We start from the raw sequence: 21,136 nt of genomic DNA on the forward strand, positions 1-21,136 counted from the left end.
ATAGAGCAATTAGAATGGCGACTGAGCATTATAAGGCGCATTGTCAATTTTTGAGAAAATGAAAGGGGCGAAAAAAAAATTGAAATTTGGTTTAGGAGGAATTATGGTGTGGGGTTGTTTTTCAGGAGTTGGCCTTGGCCCTTGCTCCGGGATAACAACACATTTTGGACAATTCCACGCTCCCAAATTTGTGGGAACAGTTTGTAGCGCGCCCCTTCCTCTTCCAACGTGACTGTGCACCAGTGCACAAAGCAAGGTCCATAAAGACAGAGTCTGATGTAGGTGAACTTGACTGGCCTGCACAGAGTCTTGACCTGAACCCGATAGAACACCTTTGGGATGAATTAGAATGGAGACAGTGCGCCTCATAACGCTCAATCGATTTTTGAGAAAATGAAAGAGGCGAACATTTGTTTGAAATTTGGTTTAGGAGGATTTTTGGTGTGGGGTTGTTTTTCAGGAGTTGGCCTTGGCCCTTGCTCCAGGATAACAACACATTTTGGACAATTCCACGCTCCCAAATTTGTGGGAACAGTTTGTAGCGGGCCCCTTTCTCGTCCACCGGGCACAAAGCAAGGTCCATAAAGACAGAGTCTGATTTAGGTGAACTTGACTGGCCTGCACAGAGTCCTGACCTGAACCCGATAGAACACCTTTGGGATGAATTGGAATGGAGACTGAGCATTATAAGGCGCATTGTCAATTTTTGAGAAAATGAAAGGGGCGAAAAAAAAAATGAAATTTGGTTTAGGAGGAATTATGGTGTGGGGTTGTTTTTCAGGAGTTGGCCTTGGCCCTTGCTCCAGGATAACAACACATTTTGGACAATTCCACGCTCCCAAATTTGTGGGAGCAGTTTGTAGCGGGGCCCTTTCTCTTCCACCGTGCACAAAGCAAGGTCCATAAAGACAGAGTCTGATTTAGGTGAACTTGACTGGCCTGCACAGAGTCCTGACCTGAACCCGATAGAACACCTTCGGGATGAATTAGAATGGAGACTGAGTGTTATAAGGCGCACTGTCGATTTTTGAGAAAATGAAAGGGTCGAAAAATTGTTTGAAATTTGGTTTAGGAGGAATTATGGTGTGAAGTTGTTTTCCCGGAGTTGGCCTTGGCCCTTGCTCCAGGATAACAACACATTTTGGACAATTCCACGCTCCCAAATTTGTGGGAACAGTTTGTAGCAGGCCCCTTCCTCTTCCACCGTGCACAAAGCAAGGTCCATAAAAACAGAGTCTGATGTAGGTGAACTTGACTGGCCTGCACAGAGTCTTGACCTGAAAACCCGATAGAACACCTTCGGGATGAATTAGAATGGAGACTGAGCGTTATGTGGTGCACTGTCGATTTTTGAGAAAATGAAAGGGGCGAAAATTTGTTTGAAATTTGGTTTAGTAGGAATTATGGTGTGGGGTTGTTTTTCAGGAGTTGGCCTTGGCCCTTGCTCCAGGATAACAACACATTTTGGACAATTCCACGCTCCCAAATTTGTGGGAACAGTTTGTAGCGCGCCCCTTCCTCTTCCAACGTGACTGTGCACCAGTGCACAAAGCAAGGTCCATAAAGACAGAGTCTGATGTAGGTGAACTTGACTGGCCTGCGCAGAGTCTTGACCTGAACCTGATAGAACACCTTTGGGATGAATTAGAATGGAGACTGAGCGTTATAAGGCACACTGTCGATTTTTGAGAAAATTAAAGGGTTTTAAGTGCGAAAATTTGTGTGAAATTTGGTTTAGGAGGAATTATGGTGTGGAGTTGTTTTTCAGGAGTTCGCCTTAGCCCTTGCTCTAGGGTACCACAACACCTTCGGGATGAATTAGAACGGAGACTGAGAGTTAAAAGGCGATTTTTGAGAAGATGAAAGGGATATAGTCTAAAAAATAGGACAATTATCAAGATATACGCTATGACATTATTGCCTCTCACACACACTATAAGACATCACTTTTTTCATGCTGAATGTTTATTTTCTGGTGTGGATGAACTTGACTGGCCTGCACAGAGTCCTAACCTGAACCCGATAGAACACCTTTGGGATGAATTAGAACGGAGACCGAGAGCTATAAGGCGATTTTTGAGAAGATGAAAGGGTTTTAGTCCGAAAAATAGGACAAGTATCAAAATATACGCTATGACACTATTGCCTCTCACACGCCCCCCCACACACACACTATAAGATAAATGGGTTGTACTTGTATAGCGCTTTTCTACCTTCAAGGTACTCAAAGCGCTTTGACACTACTTCCACATTTACCCAATTCACACACACATTCACACACTGATGGAGGGAGCTGCCATGCAAGGCGCTAACCAGCACCCATCAGGAGCAAGAGTGAAGTGTCTTGCTCAGGACACAACGGACGTGACGCGGTCGGTACTGGGTGGGGATTGAACCAGGGACCCTCGGGTTGCGCACGGCCACTCTCCCCACTGCGCCACGCCGTCCCTTTCTGAATGTTTATTTTCTGGTGTGGATGAACTTGACTGGCCTGCACAGAGTCCTGACCTGACCTCGATTAAACACCTTTGGGATGAATTAGAACGGAGACTGAGAGCCAGGCCTTCTCCAACTCGCCAATGCGCTTTCGGGAGACTGGTCGAAAAATTCCTGGAAACACACTCGGCAACCTTGTGGACAGCCTTCCCGGAAGAGTGATAATGTAGTGTAATAGCTGCAAATGGTCATATCGAACCCTATGGGTTAGGAATGGGATGGCAGTTCAAGTTCATACGTGAGTCAAGGCAGGTGGTCAAATACTTTTGGCAATATAGCGTATATCCATTACAGATGCGTGAGCCGGAAGGCAAAGCTCTCAATTTAGCGGGTGGATCTACTTTCCTATCCTCACCTATGGTCATGAGCTTTTGGAAGTCGTCAACTTTTCGGCATCCGAAATGTGACGACGAGTCATGGCTGACTGGCGACTCCGCCATGACATCCAAAATAGTATTTATACAACCGTGGTCAAAAGTTTACGTACACTTGTAAAGAACATAATGTCATGGCTGTCTTGAGTTTCCAATCATTTCTAAAAGTCTTTATTTGGGGGGGATTGGAGCACATACTTGTTGGCCACGGAACTTTCCTGTAGAACGGGGGTGTCAAACTCAAATACAGAGTGGGCCAAAATTTTAAGGCCAAGGTTGAACAAATGAACCTTTTAATAGGGAGCCAAACAAGTTTTGCATTGAATATTGAACCAGCAAGGCTTGTATAACTTTATAGTGACATGCAAAATCGCTTTTCAAATAATAATAATAATGATCATTTAAAAATATCAATGGTATATTAAATAAAAATGTAAAAAAAAATGTAATGCCTCTTTCCTATTTGCAGCTTTCTAATGTAAATATCAACATTAACTTGGCGGGGTTTGTATATTGTAGCATCCCGGAAGAGTTAGTGCCGCAAGGGATACTGGGTATTTGTTCTGTTGTGTTTATGTTGTGTTACGGCGCGGATGTTATCCCTAAATGTGGTTGTCCTTCTTGTTTGGTGTGGGTTCACAGTGTGGCGCATATTTGTAACAGTGTTAAAGTTGTTTATACAGCCACCCTCAGTGTGACCTGTATGGCGATTGACCAAGTATGCCTTGCATTCACGTGTTTGTGTGTAAAGTCTGCATATAGTACAATGTTTGTATGGAGGAAAAGCGGACGGGACGACAGGTTGTAGAGGACGTTGAACGCAGTGCCTTTAAGGCAGGTCCCCAATGTATATTGTAGCATCCCGGTAGAGTTAGTGCTGCAAGGGGTTCTGGGTATTTGTTCTGTTGTGTTTATGTTGTGTTACGGCGCAGATGTTCTCCCTAAATGTGGTTGTCCTTCTTGTTTGGTGTGGGTTCACAGCGTGGCGCATATTTGTAACAGTGTTAAAGTTGTTTATTCGGCCACCCTCAGTGTGACCTGTATGGCGGTTGACCAAGTATGCCTTGCATTCACTTGTTTGTGTGTAAAGTCTGCATATAGTATGTATATAGTACAATGTTTGTATGGAGGAAAAGCGGACGGGACGACAGGTTGTAGAGGACGTTGAACGCAGTGCCATTAAGGCAGGTCTCCAATGTATATTGTAGCATCCCGGAAGAGTTAGTGCTGCAAGGGGTTCTGGGTATTTGTTCTGTTGTGTTTATGTTGTGTTACGGTGCGGATATTCTCCCTAAATGTGGTTGTCCTTCTTGTTTGGTGTGGGTTCACAGTGTGGCGCATATTTGTAACAGTGTTAAAGTTGTTTATACGGCCACCCTCAGTGTGACCTGTATGGCGGTTGAGCAAGTATGCCTTGCATTCACTTGTTTGTGTGTAAAGTCTGCATATAGTATGTATATAGTACAATGTTTGTATGGAGGAAAAGCGGACGGGACGACAGGTTGTAGAGGACGTTGAACGCAGTGCCTTTAAGGCAGGTCCCCAATGTATATTGTAGCATCCCGGAAGAGTTCGTGCTGCAAGGGGTTCTGGGTATTTGTTCTGTTGTGTTAATGTTGTGTTACGGCGCGGATGTTCTCCCTAAATGTGGTTGTCCTTCTTGTTTGGTGTGGGTTCACAGTGTGGCGCATATTTGTAACAGTGTTAAAGTTGTTTATACGGCCACCCTCAGTGTGACCTGTATGGCGGTTGACCAAGTATGCCTTGCATTCACTTGTTTGTGTGTAAAGTCTGCATATAGTACAATGTTAGTATGAAGGAAAAGCGGACGGGACGACAGGTTGTAGAGGACGTTGAACGCAGTGCCTTTAAGGCAGGTCCCCAATGTATATTGTAGCATCCCGGAAGAGTTAGTGCTGCAAGGGGTTCTGGGTATTTGTTCTGTTGTGTTTATGTTGTGTTACGGCGCGGATGTTCTCCCTAAATGTGGTTGTCCTTCTTGTTTGGTGTGGGTTCACAGTGTGGCGCATATTTGTAACCGTGTTAAAGTTGTTTATACGGCCACCCTCAGTGTGACCTGTATGGCGGTTGAGCAAGTATGCGTTGCATTCACTTGTTTGTGTGTAAAGTCTGCATATAGTATGTATATAGTACAATGTTTGTATGGCGGAAAAGCGGACAGGACGACAGGTTGTAGAGGAAGTTGAACGCAGTGCCTTTAAGGCAGGTCCCCAATGTATATTGTAGCATCCAGGAAGAGTTAGTGCTGCAAGCGGTTCTGGGTATTTGTTCTGTTCTGTTTATGTTGTGTTACGGCGCGGATGTTCTCCCTAAATGTGGTTGTCATTCTTGTTTGGTGTGGGTTCACAGTGTGGCGCATATTTGTAACAGTGTTAAAGTTGTTTATACGGCCACCCTCAGTGTGACCTGTATGGCGGTTGACCAAGTATGCATTGCATTCACTTGTTTGTATGTAAAGTCTGCGTATAGTATGTATATATTACAATGTTTGTATGGCGGAAAAGCGGACGGGACGACAGGTTGTAGAGGACGTTGAACGCAGTGCCTTTAAGGCAGGTCCCCAATGTATATTGTAGCATCCCGGAAGAGTTAGTGCTGCAAGGGGTTCTGGGTATTTGTTCTGTTGTGTTACGGTGCAGATGTTCTCCCTAAATGTGGTTGTCCTTCTTGTTTGGTGTGGGTTCACAGCGTGGCGCATATTTGTAACAGTGTTGAAGTTGTTTATACGGCCACCCTCAGTGTGACCTGTATGGCGGTTGACCAAGTATGCCTTGCATTCACTTGTTTGTGTGTAAAGTCTGCATATAGTATGTATATAGTACAATGTTCGTATGGAGAAAAAGCGGACGGGACGACAGGTTGTAGAGGACATTGAACGCAGTCCCTTTAAGGCAGGTCCCCAATGTATATTGTAGCATCCCGGTAGAGTTAGTGCTGCAAGGGGTTCTGGGTATTTGTTCTGTTGTGTTACGGTGCAGATGTTCTCCCTAAATGTGGTTGTCCTTCTTGTTTGGTGTGGGTTCACAGCGTGGCGCATATTTGTAACAGTGTTAAAGTTGTTTATACGGCCACCCTCAGTGTGACCTGTATGGCGGTTTACCAAGTATGCCTTGCATTCACTTGTTTGTGTGTAAAGTCTGCATATAGTATGTATATAGTACAATGTTCGTATGGAGAAAAAGCGGACGGGACGACAGGTTGTAGAGGACGTTGAACGCAGTCCCTTTAAGGCAGGTCCCCAATGTATATTGTAGCATCCCGGTAGAGTTAGTGCTGCAAGGGGTCCTGGGTATTTGTTCTGTTGTGTTACGGTGCAGATGTTCTCCCTAAATGTGGTTGTCCTTCTTGTTTGGTGTGGGTTCACAGCGTGGCGCATATTTGTAACAGTGTTAAAGTTGTTTATACGGCCACCCTCAGTGTGACCTGTATGGCGGTTGACCAAGTATGCCTTGCATTCACTTGTTTGTGTGTAAAGTCTGCATATAGTATGTATATAGTACAATGTTTGTATGGAGAAAAAGCAGATTTTTTGCTGTTTGGCCACAATACCCAGCAATATGTTTGGAGGAGACAGGGTGAGGCCTTTAATCCCAGGAACACTATACCTACCACCAAGCATGGTGGTGGTAAGTATTATGCTCTTGGCCTGTTTTGCCGCCAATAAAACTGGTGCTTTACAGAGAGTAAATGGGACAATGAAAAAAAAGGAATATTACCTCTAAATTCTTCAGGACAACCTAAAATCTTGAGTCCGGAGGTTGGGTCTTAGGCGGGATTAGGTGTTCCAACAGGACAATGACCCCAAGCACACGTCAAAAGTGGTAAAAGAATGGCTAAATCAGGCTAGAATTAAGATTTTAGAATGGCCTTCCCTAAAGTCCTGATTTAAACGTGTGGACAATGCTGAAGAAACAAGGTAATGTCAGAAAAAATGACAAATTTAGCTGAACTGCGCCAATTTTGTCAAGAGGAGTGCTCCAAAATTCAACCGGAAGCTTGTGGGTGGCTACCAAAAGCACCTTATTGCAGTGAAACTTACCAAAGGACATGTAAGCAAATATTAACAACAGATTTGCTCACATTTCCCATAAAAAAATCATAAAAGAAGCAAACTTCATGAATGTTTTTTGTGACCAAGTATGAGGTAATCCGTCTTTTTCATTCTCCCTTTGACTCTCTGTAAAGCACCAGTTCCTTTGGCCGCAAAACAGGCCCAAAGCATAACGCTACCACCACCATGCTTAACAGTAGGTGTGGTGTTCCTGGGATTAAAGGCCTCACCGTGTCTCCTCCAAACGTATTGCTGGGTATTGCGGCCAAGGAGTCGCATTTTTGTTTCATCTGACCACAGATTTTCCCTCCAGAAGGTCTTGTCTTGGTCCGTGTGATGTTAGATGAGACAAAATTTTAGTTTTTTAGCCACATTAGCCAGCAGGATGTTTGGTGGAGACACGCTGGGTCAGGCTTGTCCCTGACAGTTTGGCCATGTTTAGTTTTTCCTCTGCATTTCCCTTTGTTTCCTGTCAGCGCTCTTATTTTGCTAGTTTCCTGTTTGTCTCCCTGAGAGCTGTGTCGCCCCAGCTGTGGCTGATTGGCACCTGGCCACACCTGGTGTCAATCAGCCAGGTACTATTCAAAGCTGCCTTCCCCTCCAGTCATTAATACTTATCGTTGTAGTTGTGTCTACTTCTTTTCACTCTGCTCATGCCGTAGTTCCTTCGTGCCACAGTAAGTGTTTTTGTTCATAGCCAAGTTTGTTATCCGCCTTGTGCGCGCCTTTTTTTTTGTACCCTTTTGTTTGGTTTTGTTTTAGTGTTAAATTAAATCATGTTTTCTCATCTCTGCATCTTGGGGTTCGTCACCAGCTCAATGTGACACGGTGAGGCCTTTAATCCCAGGAACACCATAACTACCGCCAAGCATGGTGGTGGTAGTAATATGCTCTGGGCCTGTTTTGCTGCCAATAGAACCGGTGCATTGCAGAGAGTAAATGGGACAATGAAAAAGGAGGATTAACTCTAAATTCTTCAGGATTACCTAAAATCATTAACCCGGAGGTTGGGTCTCGGGCGCAGTTGGGTGTTCTAACAGGACAAAAAGGGTAAAGGAATGGCTAGAATGAAGGTTTTAGAATGGTCTTCCCTAAAGTCCTGATTTAAATGTGTGGACAATGCTGAAGAAACAAGTCTATGGCGGTCGATCTGCGTCTCTTTGATTTGCATTTTTTTTTACATTTTTCCTTAAAAAAAGCAGTGCTCCTGTCACATAGAGGATCTTTGATTTGCATTTTTTTTTTTTACATTTGTCCTTAAAAAAAGCAGATTGCTCCTGTCCCATAGAGAATCTTTGATTTGCATTTATTTTACATTTGTCCTTAAAAAAAGCAGTGCTCCTGTCACATGGAGGATCTTTGATTAGCATTTTTTTTTACATTTGTCCTTAAAAAAATCAGAGTGCTCCTGTCACGTAGAGGATCTTTGATTAACATTTTTTTTTACATTTGTTCTTAAAGAAGCAGAGTGCTCCCGTTACATAGAGGATCTTTGATTTGCAATTTTTTTTTACAATCGTTCTTAAAGAAGCAGAGTGCTCCCGTTACATAGAGGATCTTTGATTTGCATTTTTTTTTTTACATTTGTTCTTAAAGAAGCAGAGTGCTCCTGTCACATAGAGCAGTGGCCCGATTGGTACCGGGCCGCAGAAGAATTTTTAATTAATTTTTATTTAAAAATAAATAAATAAATAATAATAATTTTTTTATTAAATCAACATAAAAACACAATATACACTTACAATTAGTGCACTAAGAACAAAAACCTCCCTTTTTCATAACAAAAACGTCCCTTTTTCATGACAAAGAAAAAAATAAAAATAAAATAAAAATAAAATAAAAATTAATAAAAAATTCTTCCGCGGCCCGGTACATTTGTCCTTAAAAAAAGCAGAATGCTCCTGTCACATAGAGGATCTTTGATTGGCATTTTTTTTTTACATTTAACCTTTAAAAAAACAGAGTGCTCCTGTCACATAGAGGATCTTTGATTTGCATTTTTTTGTACATTTGTCCTTAAAAAAGCAGAGTGCTCCTGTCTGATTGGGGATCTTTGATCAGCATTTTTTACATTTGTCCTTAAAAAAAAGCAGAGTGCTCCTGTCACGTAGAGGATCTTTAATTTGCTTTTTTTATTTTACATTTGTCCTTAAAAAAGCAGACGGCTCCTGTCACATAGAGGATCTTTGATTTGCATTTTTTTTTTTACATTTGTCTTTAAAAGAGCAGAGTGCTCCTGTCACATAGAGGATATTTGATTTGCTTTTTTATTTTACATTTGTCCTTAAAAAAAGCAGACGGCTCCTGTTACATAGATGATCTTTGATTAGCATTTTTTTTTTTACATTTGTCCTTAAAAAAGCAGAGTGCTCCTGTCACATGGAGGATCTTTGATTAGCATTTTTTTTTACATTGTCCTTAAAAAAGCAGAGTGCTCCTGTCACATAGAGGATCTTTGATTTGCATTTTTTTTACATTTGTCCTTAAAAAAAGCAGACTGCTCCTGTCACATAGAGGATCTTTGATTTGCATTTTGTTTTACATTTGTCCTTAAAAAAAGCAGAGTGCTCCTGTCACATAGAGGATCTTTGATTTGCATTTTTTTTTTTTTACATTTGTCCTTAAAAGAAGCAGAGTGCTCCTGTCACATAGAGGATCTTTGATTTGCATTTTTTCTACATTTGTCCTTAAAAAAAGCAGTGCTCCTGTCACATAGAGGATCTTTGATTTGCATTTTTTTTTTTACATTTGTCCTTAAAAAAAGCAGATTGCTCCTGTCCCATAGAGAATCTTTGATTTGCATTTATTTTACATTTGTCCTTAAAAAAAAAGCAGAGTGCTCCTGTCACATAGAGGATCTTTGATTTGCATTTTTTTTTTTACATTTGTCCTTAAAAGAAGCAGAGTGCTCCTGTCACATAGAGGATCTTTGATTTGCATTTTTTTTTTACATTTGTCCTTAAAAGAAGCAGAGTGCTCCTGTCACATAGAGGATCTTTGATTTGCATTTTTTCTACATTTGTCCTTAAAAAAAGCAGTGCTCCTGTCACATAGAGGATCTTTGATTTGCATTTTTTTTTTTACATTTGTCCTTAAAAAAAGCAGATTGCTCCTGTCCCATAGAGAATCTTTGATTTGCATTTATTTTACATTTGTCCTTAAAAAAAAAGCAGAGTGCTCCTGTCACATAGAGGATCTTTGATTTGCATTTTTTTTTTTACATTTGTCCTTAAAAGAAGCAGAGTGCTCCTGTCACATAGAGGATCTTTGATTTGCATTTTTTTTTTACATTTGTCCTTAAAAGAAGCAGAGTGCTCCCGGTACATAGAGGATCTTTGATTTGCATTTTTTTCTACATTTGTCCTTAAAAAAAGCAGAGTGCTCCTGTCACATAGAGTATCTTTGATTTGCATTTTTTTTTTTACATTTGTCCTTAAAAAAAGCAGATTGCTCCTGTCCCATAGAGAATCTTTGATTTGCATTTATTTTACATTTGTCCTTAAAAAAAGCAGAGTGCTCCTGTCACATGGAGGATCTTTGATTAGCATTTTTTTTTACATTTGTCCTTAAAAAAATCAGAGTGCTCCTGTCACGTAGAGGATCTTTGATTAACATTTTTTTTTACATTTGTTCTTAAAGAAGCAGAGTGCTCCCGTTACATAGAGGATCTTTGATTTGCATTTTTTTTTACATTTGTCCTTAAAAAAGCAGAGTGCTTCTGTCACATAGAGCAGTGGTCCCCAACCACCGGGCCGTGGCCCGATTGGTACCGGGCCGCAGAAGAATTTTTTATAAATTTTTATTTTAAAAAAAAATATATATATAATAATAATTTTTTTATTAAATCAACATAAAAAACACAATATACACTTACAATTAGTGCACTAAGCACAAAAACCTCCCTTTTTCATAACAAAAACGTCCCTTTTTCATGACAAAGAAAAAAAAATAAATAAATAAAAATAAAAATTAATAAAAAATTCTTCCGCGGCCCGGTACATTTGTCCTTAAAAAAAGCAGAATGCTCCTGTTACATAGAGGATCTTTGATTTGCAAATGTTTTGTACATTTGTCCTTGAAAAAATCAGAGTGCTCCTGTCACATTGAGGATCTTTGATTAGCTTTTTTTTTTACATTTGTCTTTAAAAAAAAAGCAGAATGCTCCTGTCACATAGAGGATCTTTGATTAACATTTGTTTTTACATTTGTGCTTAAAAAAGCAGAGTGCTCCTGTCACATAGATGATCTTTGATTAGCATTTTTTTTTTTTACATTTGTCCTTAAAAACGCAGAGTGCTCCTGTCACATAGAGGATCTTTGATTAGCATTTTTTTTTACATTTGTCCTTAAAAAAGCAGAGTGCTCCTGTCACATAGAGGATCTTTGATTTGCATTTTTTTTTACATTTGTCCTTAAAAAAAGCAGAGTGCTCCTGTCACATAGAGGATATTTGATTTGCTTTTTTTATTTTACATTTGTCCTTAAAAAAAGCAGACGGCTCCTGTTACATAGATGATATTTGATTAGCATTTTTTTTTTTTTACATTTGTCCTTAAAAAAGCAGAGTGCTCCTGTCACATGGAGGATCTTTGATTAGCTTTTTTTTTTTACATTCTCCTTAAAAAAAGCAGTGTGCTCCTGTCACATAGAGGATCTTTGATTTGCAAATTTTTTGTACATTTGTCCTTAAAAAAATCAGAGTGCTCCTGTCACATAGAGGATCTTTGATTTGCATTTGTTTTTACATTTGTCCTTAAAAAAATCAGAGTGCTCCTGTCACATAGAGGATCTTTGATTCGCATTTGTTTTTACATTTGTCCTTAAAAAAAGCAGAGTGCTCCTGTCACATAGAGGATATTTGATTTGCTTTTTTTTATTTTACATTTGTCCTTAAAAAAAGCAGACGGCTCCTGTTACATAGATGATCTTTGATTTGCATTTTTTTTTCTTTACATTTGTCCTTAAAAAGCAGAGTGCTCCTGTCACATAGAGGATCTTTGATTACCATTTTTTTTACATTGTCCTTAAAAAAGCAGAGTGCTCCTGTCACATAGAGGATCTTTGATTTGCAAATTTTTTGTACATTTGTCCTTAAAAAAATCAGAGTGCTCCTGTCACATAGAGGATCTTTGATTAGCATTTTTTTTTACATTTTATAAAAACATGCAAATCAAAGATCCTCTGGATCTTTAATTTAAATGTTTTTACATTTTGTGAAAACATGCAAATCAAAGATCCTCTAGGATTTTTGGTGCAGTTGTTTTTTTGTTTTTTTACCCAGAATACTCGCGCAGTCGTCAACTTTTGCACCAAATGTGACGACTCGTCACGGCTGACTTGGGTCACCGCCCACGACATCTGAAATAGTGCTTTTTTTCTGGAGAAAAAAGGATTTTGCAACAACTGTGACTTTTTGCCGGAGAATCGCAGGAAGGTTTGTCAATTCAGGGAGTGGAGCGAGACGAGAAAGAATGAGGAGTGCAACGGGGAAAGTTGCGCCAGAGTTTCTGGACGGCCTTGAAACCTCCCCCTTGCAGCCGTAGTGTTTTGTGCGTGAATGAATGAGTGAACGAGTGAACGCTAACTCCGCCGTTGTTGTGCTCCAGGAGGAGATGAACCGAGGCAAGCCCAACTGGGAGCACCTGAGCGAGGACCTTCACGTCCTCATCACCGTGGAGGACACGCACAACCGGGCCAAGATCAAGCTGCAACGGGCCATCAACGAGGTCAAGAAACTCCTCGTCCCCGCCGTGAGTATCCTTCGGGGGGGGGGGGGTTCTGTTACGGGACGAGAGTTCAGCGTTTTGGTATGCACGGACAGGGGGAGTTGGAGGGGGGGATTTGTCCGTCCAGAAGTGTGTGTGTGTGTGTGAGAGTATGTGTAAGGGGTTAGGGTAATTAGGGAACAGGCATAAAAGGGGTTTCCATGGCAACCCCCGGGTTGTTTGAAAGGCCGAAGGGAATGAATGGAGAGTCTGTTCACTCGTCCTCCCCACTCCATCACTCCTTTCACTCGCTCACAACTCACTTCATTCCCGACGAGCGGCCACAGTATTCCGTCGCCCGAAAAGAGGGGACGCTTCCATTGGACTCCTCCGCATTTCTCACATTCTCCGGCGCCGCCCACATCCTCGCCGCCGCGTGATGAGAACACGCTTTAATGAGGGACACGCTCTTATTGTGAAATCGCGAAGCTCCGTCATTCCTTTTTTTTTTTTTTTTTTTTTTATCGAATCGCAGCACTGCGGTTCCGGTGGCACATGATCCATCAATCAATCAATCAATATTTATTTATATAGCCCGAAATCACAAGTGTCTCAAAGGGCTGCACAAGCCACAACGATATTCGCCATAAGGGCAAGGGAAAACTCACCCCAGTGGGACGTCGATGGCAAGGGCTATGGGAAACCTTGGAGAGGACCCCATATGTGGGCAACCAGTGACTAAAGCTCAGGAGCAACTAGCATAGTGAACACAGAATAATAATAATAATACATTTTATTTGTAAAAAAGCACTTTACATTAGTAGAAGCATTTAAGTCTCACCTTAAAACTCATTTGTATACTCTAGCCTTTAAATAAACTCCCTTTTTAGACCAGTTGATCTGCCGTTTCTTTTCTTTTTCTTCTATGTCCCACTCTCCCTTGTGGAGGGGGTCCGTTCCGATCCGGTGGCCATGTACTGCTTGCCTGTGTATCGGCTGGGGACATCTCTGCGCTGCTGATCCGCCTCCGCTTGGGATGGTTTCCTGCTGGCTCCGCTGTGAACGGGACTCTAGCTGCTGTGTTGAATCCGCTTTGGACTGGACTCTCGCGACTGTGTTGGATCCATTGTGGATTGAACTTTCACAGTATCATGTTAGACCCGCTCGACATCTATTGCTTTCCTCCTCTCCAAGGTTCTCATAGTCATCATTGTCACCGACGTCCCACTGGGTGTGAGTTTTCCTTGCCCTTATGTGGGCCTACCGAGGATGTCGTGGTGGTTTGTGCAGCCCTTTGAGACACTAGTGATTTAGGGCTGTATAAGTAAACATTGATTGATTGATTGATTACATTGAGTAAACAACCCTAAAGTGCTACAGTGTATTAAAACAAATAAAAAGATAATACAAATAAAAACTAGTATGCATGTATCTAAGAAATAAAGTTTTTTTGCCTTTTTTTTAAAAAAGAAGCGTTTTTAAGACTTTTTATAAATCATTCACAGTCTGTGGTAGCCTCAGGTGGTCAGGGAGAGCGTTCCACAGGCTGTTCGTAGCTTTGTCCTCAGAGGTTGGAGGAGGTTGGCCTGTCCGGAGCGGAGGTGTCGTGTGGAGGATTTGGGGGCGAGCAGTTCTTTGAGGTAGAGGGGGGAATAAATACTAATACAATTAATTATATAATATTAGGGCTGTCAAAAATGATCGAGTTAACTCGTGTGATGAATCACATGGCCTACCACTTGGTGGATGAGTTGCTGTTGTTCCCAAATTTTTCCATTTTCTTTTAATAAAGTCGACTTTGGAATATTTAGGAGCGAGAGGATTTCAAGACTGGATTTGTTGCACAGGTGGTGAAGGTTCGACGCTGGAAATCACTGAAAGCGGCCCATTCTTTCACAAATGTTTGTAGAAACAGTCTCCATGCCTAAGTGCTTGATATGTTTTGGTATCCTGGAGCAGTCAAGGTTCCTTTTACACGGACTAAGGGGCCAAGCCCAACTCCTTAAAAAACAACCCCACACCATAATTCTGACCCCTCTCTATCTGTTTTTACGTGGCCTACCACTTGGTGGCTGAGTTGCTGTTGTTCCCGAATTTTTCCATTTTCTTTTAATAAAGTCGACTTTGGAATATTTAGAAGCGAGAGGATTTTAAGACTGGATTTGTTGCACAGGTGGTGACGGTTCCACGCTGGAAATCACTAAAAGCGGCCCATTCTTTCACAAATGTTTGTAGAAACAGTATCCATGCCTAAGTGCTTGATATGTTTTGGTATCCTGGAGCATTCAAGGTTCCTTTTACACGGACTAAGGGGCCAAGCCCAACTCCTGAAAAAAAAAAACACACCATAATTCAGACCCCTCTCTATCAGTTTTTATGTGGCCTACCACTTGGTGGCTGGGTTGCTGTTGTTCCCGAAATTTTCACTTTTATTATAATAAAGTCCAACTGGGAATATTTAGGAGCGAGGGGATTTTACGACTGGATTTGTTGCACAGGTGGTGACGATTCCACGCTGGAAATCACTGAAAGCGGCCTATTCTTTCGCAAATGTTTTTAGAAACAGTCTCCATGCCTAAGTGCTTGATATGTTTTGGTATCCTAGAGCATTCAAGGTTCCTTTTACACGGACTAAGGGGCCAAGCCCAACTCCTGAAAAACAACCCCACACCATAATTCTGACCCCTCTCTATCAGTTTTTACGTGGCCTACCACTTGGTGGCTGGGTTGCTGTTGTTCCCGAAATTTTCACTTTTATTATAATAAAGTCGACTTGGGAATATTTAGAAGCGAGAGGATTTTACGACTGGATTTGTTGCAAAGGTAGTGACTGTTCCACGCTGGAAATCACTGAAAGCGGCCCATTCTTTCAAATGTTTGTAGAAACAGTCTCCATGCCTAAGGGCTTGATATGTTTTAGTATCCTGGAGCATTCAAGGTTCCTTTTACAGGGACTAAGGGGCCAGGCCCAACTCCTGTAAAACAACCCCACGCCATAATTCATCCGCTGACCCCTCTCGTCGGTTTTTACGTTGCCTACCACTTGGTGGCTGGGTTGCTGTTGTTCCCGAAATTTTCACTGTTATTATAATAAAGTCGACTTCCATCCATTTCTACCTCTTATTCCCTTTTGGGGTAGCGGGGGGCACTGGCGCCTATCTCAGCTACAATCGGGCGGAAGGCGGGGTACACCCTGGACAAGTCGCCACTTCATCACAGGGCCAACACAGATAAACAGACAACATTCACACTCACATTCACATGTTAATGTTGCCAATCAACCTATCCGACAAAGTCGACTTGGGAATATTTAGGAGCGGGGGGATTTTACAACTGGATTTGTTGCACAGGTGGTGACTGTTCCATGCTGGAAATCACTGAAAGCGATCTATTCTTTCACAAATGTTTTTAGAAACAGTCTCCATGCCTAAGTGCTTGATATGTTTTGGTATCCTGGAGCAGTCAAGGTTCCTTTTACACGGACTAAGGGGCCAAGCCCAACTCCTTAAAACCCAACCCCACACCATAATTCTGACCCCTCTCTATCTGTTTTTACGTGGCATACCACTTGGTGGCTGGGTTGCTGTTGTTCCCGAAATTTTCACTTTTATTATAATAAAGTCGACTTCCATCCATCCATCAATCCATTTCCTACCGCTTATTCCCTTTTGGTGTCGCGGGGGGGCACTGGCGCCTATCTCAGCTACAATCGGGCGGAAGGCGGGGTACACCCTGGACAAGTCGCCACCTCATCACAGGGCCAACACAGATAGACAGACAACATTCACACTCACATTGACATTCTAGTGTTGCCAATCAACCTATCCGATAAAGTCGACTTGGGAATATTTAGGAGCGAGGGGATTTTACGACTGGATTTGTTGCACAGGTGCTGACGGTTCCACGCTGGAAATCACTGAAAGCGGCCCATTCGTTCACAAATGTTGGTAGAAACAGTAGAAAAAGTGCTTTATTTGACACAAGTGATAAGGACACCTGATTGTCAACATTTTCCAGGGCCAACTAAGATGAAGTGACCCCCCCCCCCCCAGCCCTTGGGTTCGATACCTGTGTTCTAACCGTGGACTTATCTCCCCTCCGTTGTGCAGGCTGAAGGCGAGGACAACTTGAAGAAAATGCAGCTGATGGAGCTGGCCATCCTCAACGGGACGTACAGAGACGCCAATGTGAAGACACGTAAGGATGACATCACGGCGGCGCTGGCACGGCCGACCACCGTGCACACAAACAACGCCTCTGTCCGCCGTCAAATACAGCGCTTGTGTCCCCGCCCCCCCCCCGCCTGTCCATTGTGCACGCCAACATTGTCCGTCTGTGTCGTCCCTCTCCCCCCTGCAGCCATCGCCGGCTTCCCGCTGGGCAACCCCCAGGCCCCCCGCATCATCACCGGCCCCGCGCCCGTCCTGCCGCCCGCCTTGCGCAACCCGGCCCCGGTGACCACGCCCACCCTCATGCCCCTGATCCGCCAGATCCAGAGCTCCGCCCTGGTGCCGGGCGCAAACCCGCACCCGGCGCTGCTGCAGCAGGGACCCGAGTCGGGGATCATCTACGCCCCCTACGATTACCCCTACACCCTCACGCCCTCCATATTGGAATACCCCATCGACTCCACCGGAGTACTAGGTAAATACTCGCAACACTTCACCACCTTCCTACATGGACAATGGATGTATTAGGAGAGCTGGATACTTGACTCCGGTCCACCTGATGCCGTGTACAAAACCCCCCAAAACCAGTGAACGGCGGCACGTTTTGTAAATCATAAAAAAAAACAGAATACAATGATTTTAAAATCCTTTCCAACTTATATTCAACGCTGTTGTAACACGTGGCTTGGCGTCGTCTGGCTGAAATAAGCAGGGGCGTCCATGACATACTTGCCAACGTTGAGACCTCCGAATTCGGGAGTTGAGGTAGGCTTCATTATGGGGTGGGCGGGGTTGTAGCGTCCCAGAAGAGTTAATGCCGCAGGGGGTCCTGGGTGATTTGTTCTGTTGTGTCACGGTGTGGATGTTCTCCCGAAAATGTGTTTGTGATTCCTGTTTGGGGGCGGGGTTTAGGCTTCATAATGCGCCACACATTTTTAAAGGTAGACAGGTCTGGACTATAGGCAGGCCAGTCTAGTACCTGCACAATTTAACTACAAAAGCCACGCTGTTGTAGCACATGACTTGGCATCGTTTTTCCTGAAATAAGCAGGGGCGTCCATGATATACTTGTTAAACTTGAGACCTCCGAATTCAGGTGATGGGGTGGGATTTAGGCTTCATAATGCACCGCATATTTTTAAAGGTAGACAGGTCTGGACTACAGGCAGGCCAGTCTAGTACCCGTACTCTTTTACTACAAAGCCACGCTGTTGTAACACGTGACTTAGCATCGTCTTGCTGAAATAAGCAGGGGCGTCCATGACATACTTGTCAAACTTGAGACCTCTGAATTCGGGAAATGGGGTGGGATTTAAGCTTCATAATGTGCCGTACATTTTAAATTGGAGACAGGTCTGGACTACAGGCAGGCCAGTCTAGTACCCGCACAATTTAACTACAAAGCCACGCTGTTGTAACACGTGACTTGGCATCGTCTTGCTGAAATAAGCAGGGGCGTCCATGATATACTTGTCAAACTTGAGACCTCCGAATTCGGGAGATGGGGCGGGGTTGGGGGGGCGGGGTTTGGTTGTAGCAGGGCTGTATATTGTAGCGTCCCGGAAGAGTTAGTGCCGCAAGGGGTTCTGGGTATTTTCTTCTGTTGTGTTTATGTTGTGTTACGGTGCGGATGTTCTCCCGAAAATGTGTTTGGTGTGGGTTCACAGTGTGGCGCATATTGGTAACTGTCATGTTTTGTGATCATGTTTTGTTTAGTTGTGTTATGTTAAATAACGCAACTGGGCAAATAAATGCCCAGGCTTGCTTTATGTCACGCCCCCGATTTATTGTTGTCCGGGTCGAAATCGGGAGAAATTCGGGAGAATGGTTGCCCCGGGAGATTTTCGGGAGGGGCACTGAAATTCAGGAAGGTTGGCAAGTATAGTCCTTGCATTCCATTTTGTAGTTTTTTTGAGTTTTGATAATTAAATCCTGTTTTTACCTTGTCCGGAATAGTCTGTCTGCCTTCCTGGGTAAGCTGAGGAAAAAAAACACGTAGTGACAAAGACCACAGAACACTTTTCCACTTTGCATCAGTCCATCATAGATGAGCTGGCGTTTCTGGGTGTTGTTGATAAAATGGCTTCGGCTTTGCATAGTGGAGTTTACGAAGGTCCTGAGTTGTCCTGTTTTCAATCCCGGTCTCGGGATCTTTCTGTGTGGAGTTTGCATGTCCTCCCCGTGACTGCGTGGGTTCCTTCCGGGTACTCCGACTTCCTCCCACCTCCAAAGACAAGCACCTGGGGATAGGCCCCTCCCACCTCCAAAGACATGCACCTGGGGATAGGTTGATTGGCAACACTAAATGGTCCCTAGTGTGTGAATGTGAGTGTGAGTGTTGTCTGTCTATCTGTATTAGCCCTGTGATGAGGTGGCGACTTGTCCAGGGTGTACCCCGCCTTCCGCCAGAATGCAGCTGAGATAGGCTCCAGTACAAAATGGATGGATGGATGGATAGTAGAGTTTTAATTTGCACTTACAGATGTAAAGACAAACTGTAGTTACTGAGAGTGGTTTCCTGAAGAGTTCCTGAGCCCGTGTGGTGATATCCTTTACACACTCATGTCACTTTTCGATGGAATACCGCCTGAGGGATCGAAGGTCCGTAATATCAACGCTTACGTGCAGTGATTATTCCAAATTTTCTGAAACGTTTGATGGTATTACGGAGCGTAGATGGTGAAATCCCTGAATTCCTTGCAACAGCTTGTTGAGAAATGTTGTTCTTAAACAATTTGCTCACACATTTGTCGACAAAGCGGTGATGCTCGCCCCGTCCTTGTTTGTGAATGACTGAGCATTTCACGGAAGCTGCTTTTACAGCCAATCATGGCATCCACCTGTTTCCTATTAGCCTGTCACCCGTGGAATGTTGGAAATAATAAGCGTTTGATGAGCATCCCTCAACTCTCTGTCTTTTTTTTGAAAAATAACAAAGTTTACCAGTTTGGACATTAAATATATATGTGTTATTTTGAATATGAGTTGAAAAGGATTTGCAAATCATTGTATTCTGTTTTTATTTACCATTTTAAAACAACACGCCAACTTCACCGGTTTTGGGGTTTTGTTTTCTCAAATTGGGAAAACGCCACGCTTTAAACAAACAAAAAAAAAGGACTAACTCTGTAAAGGCCCGTTAATATGACACCCGACACCACAATGTCTTCGCCACCCAGACGTGGCATCTGTAAAGCTGGCGCTTAGGCGGAGTGTATCTATCCAGCTCTCGTAATGCATCCCGCCACATGTAGCGTCGCATGCTGAGGCTCATCGTTGGGCTAATAGTCCCTTCGTCCTGTGTTTTCGCAGGTATGGCTTTCCCAACCAAAGGCTAAGCGATTTAGCTATCCATCTTAGCACACACGGACTGGCTTGCAGAGACCCCCCCCCCCTCCCTTCCTCAACCCCCGCTCCTAGAACCGACCCCCCCACCTCTCTCGCCGAGCAAAAAAAAAGAAAACGCTCAAAGCTCGCTCGCTCTTTAGGACGACGGATTATCGGCGCTAGAGTAACGCGGTTCCGTTTCGTCGTATTAGCCGACTAGCGTGGTGGTGTGACGCCTTCATTAATTTTTGTTTTTCTCGATTTTAACATTTTTGAAATAGCTCCGCTTGTAAATTTTAACACGTTTTTTTTTCCCCCCCCCGAGTCGACTTGTAGATGTTCTCGCGCCGCAGTTTGTGATTTAATATATGTTACCAGTTTTGATTCCAGTGCCTCAGAGTGACGTTGCCAAGCTTTTAGTGATGCTTTTTTTTCTACACACACACACATACACACCACACACACACACACACACGAATAATTAATATAAGCTAGTAGGGGTGTGACTCCTTTCTGGGGGGGATGATTCGATTAAGAATCGATTCTCGATTCAAACCGATTCTCTCGGTAAAATATTTGATTTTGAAGCTTTTTCCCAAACAGGTCACATGTTAGAAAAGCGCCTTCTGGTTACATGGAGAAAGCCTCAAAACGTCTGTTTAAAAAAAAAAATTCTTATGAAAAAAATAAAAAAAAAAAATATATATATATATATATATATATTTTTTTTTCCATTATTAATAATTTTCAATAATCGCTTTAAAAGAGTTTTTTCTTACTTTTTTTTTTACATGATTAATCATTTTCAATAATCGATTGTTTTTTGTTTGTTTTTTTCCCCTTAATTAATGTTTCATTATCCCCCCCAAAATTTATTTTCATTAATTGTTTATTGTGAGTTAAAAAAAATATTTTGTTTTTTTTGTGTTTATCGCCTTAAGAAAAATTATAAAAAATTTTTACAAATTCTAAAATTTCCCCTTTTTTTCCCCT

The 21,136-nt window shown here is 42.8% G+C and overlaps 1 protein-coding gene across 3 annotated transcripts in view; it reads left to right on the forward strand.

Annotated features, from left to right (window-relative positions):
* The window catches only part of qki2 (QKI, KH domain containing, RNA binding 2), a 98,173-nt gene that overhangs the window by 47,385 nt on the left and 29,652 nt on the right, over positions 1-21,136 (forward strand). For 2 of the 3 annotated variants that reach the window (XM_061907709.1, XM_061907710.1), the window contains exons 4-7: positions 12,549-12,692; positions 16,757-16,844; positions 17,007-17,291; positions 20,105-20,128. In XM_061907709.1, coding sequence (XP_061763693.1) covers positions 12,549-12,692; positions 16,757-16,844; positions 17,007-17,291; positions 20,105-20,128 — 541 coding nt within the window. The remainder of the gene's footprint in view (positions 1-12,548; positions 12,693-16,756; positions 16,845-17,006; positions 17,292-20,104; positions 20,129-21,136) is intronic. The other variant, XM_061907711.1, reaches the window with a different exon arrangement.

The sequence above is a fragment of the Nerophis ophidion genome, linkage group LG08 (assembly GCF_033978795.1).
Source record: "Nerophis ophidion isolate RoL-2023_Sa linkage group LG08, RoL_Noph_v1.0, whole genome shotgun sequence".
NCBI classification, from domain to species: domain Eukaryota; kingdom Metazoa; phylum Chordata; class Actinopteri; order Syngnathiformes; family Syngnathidae; genus Nerophis; species Nerophis ophidion.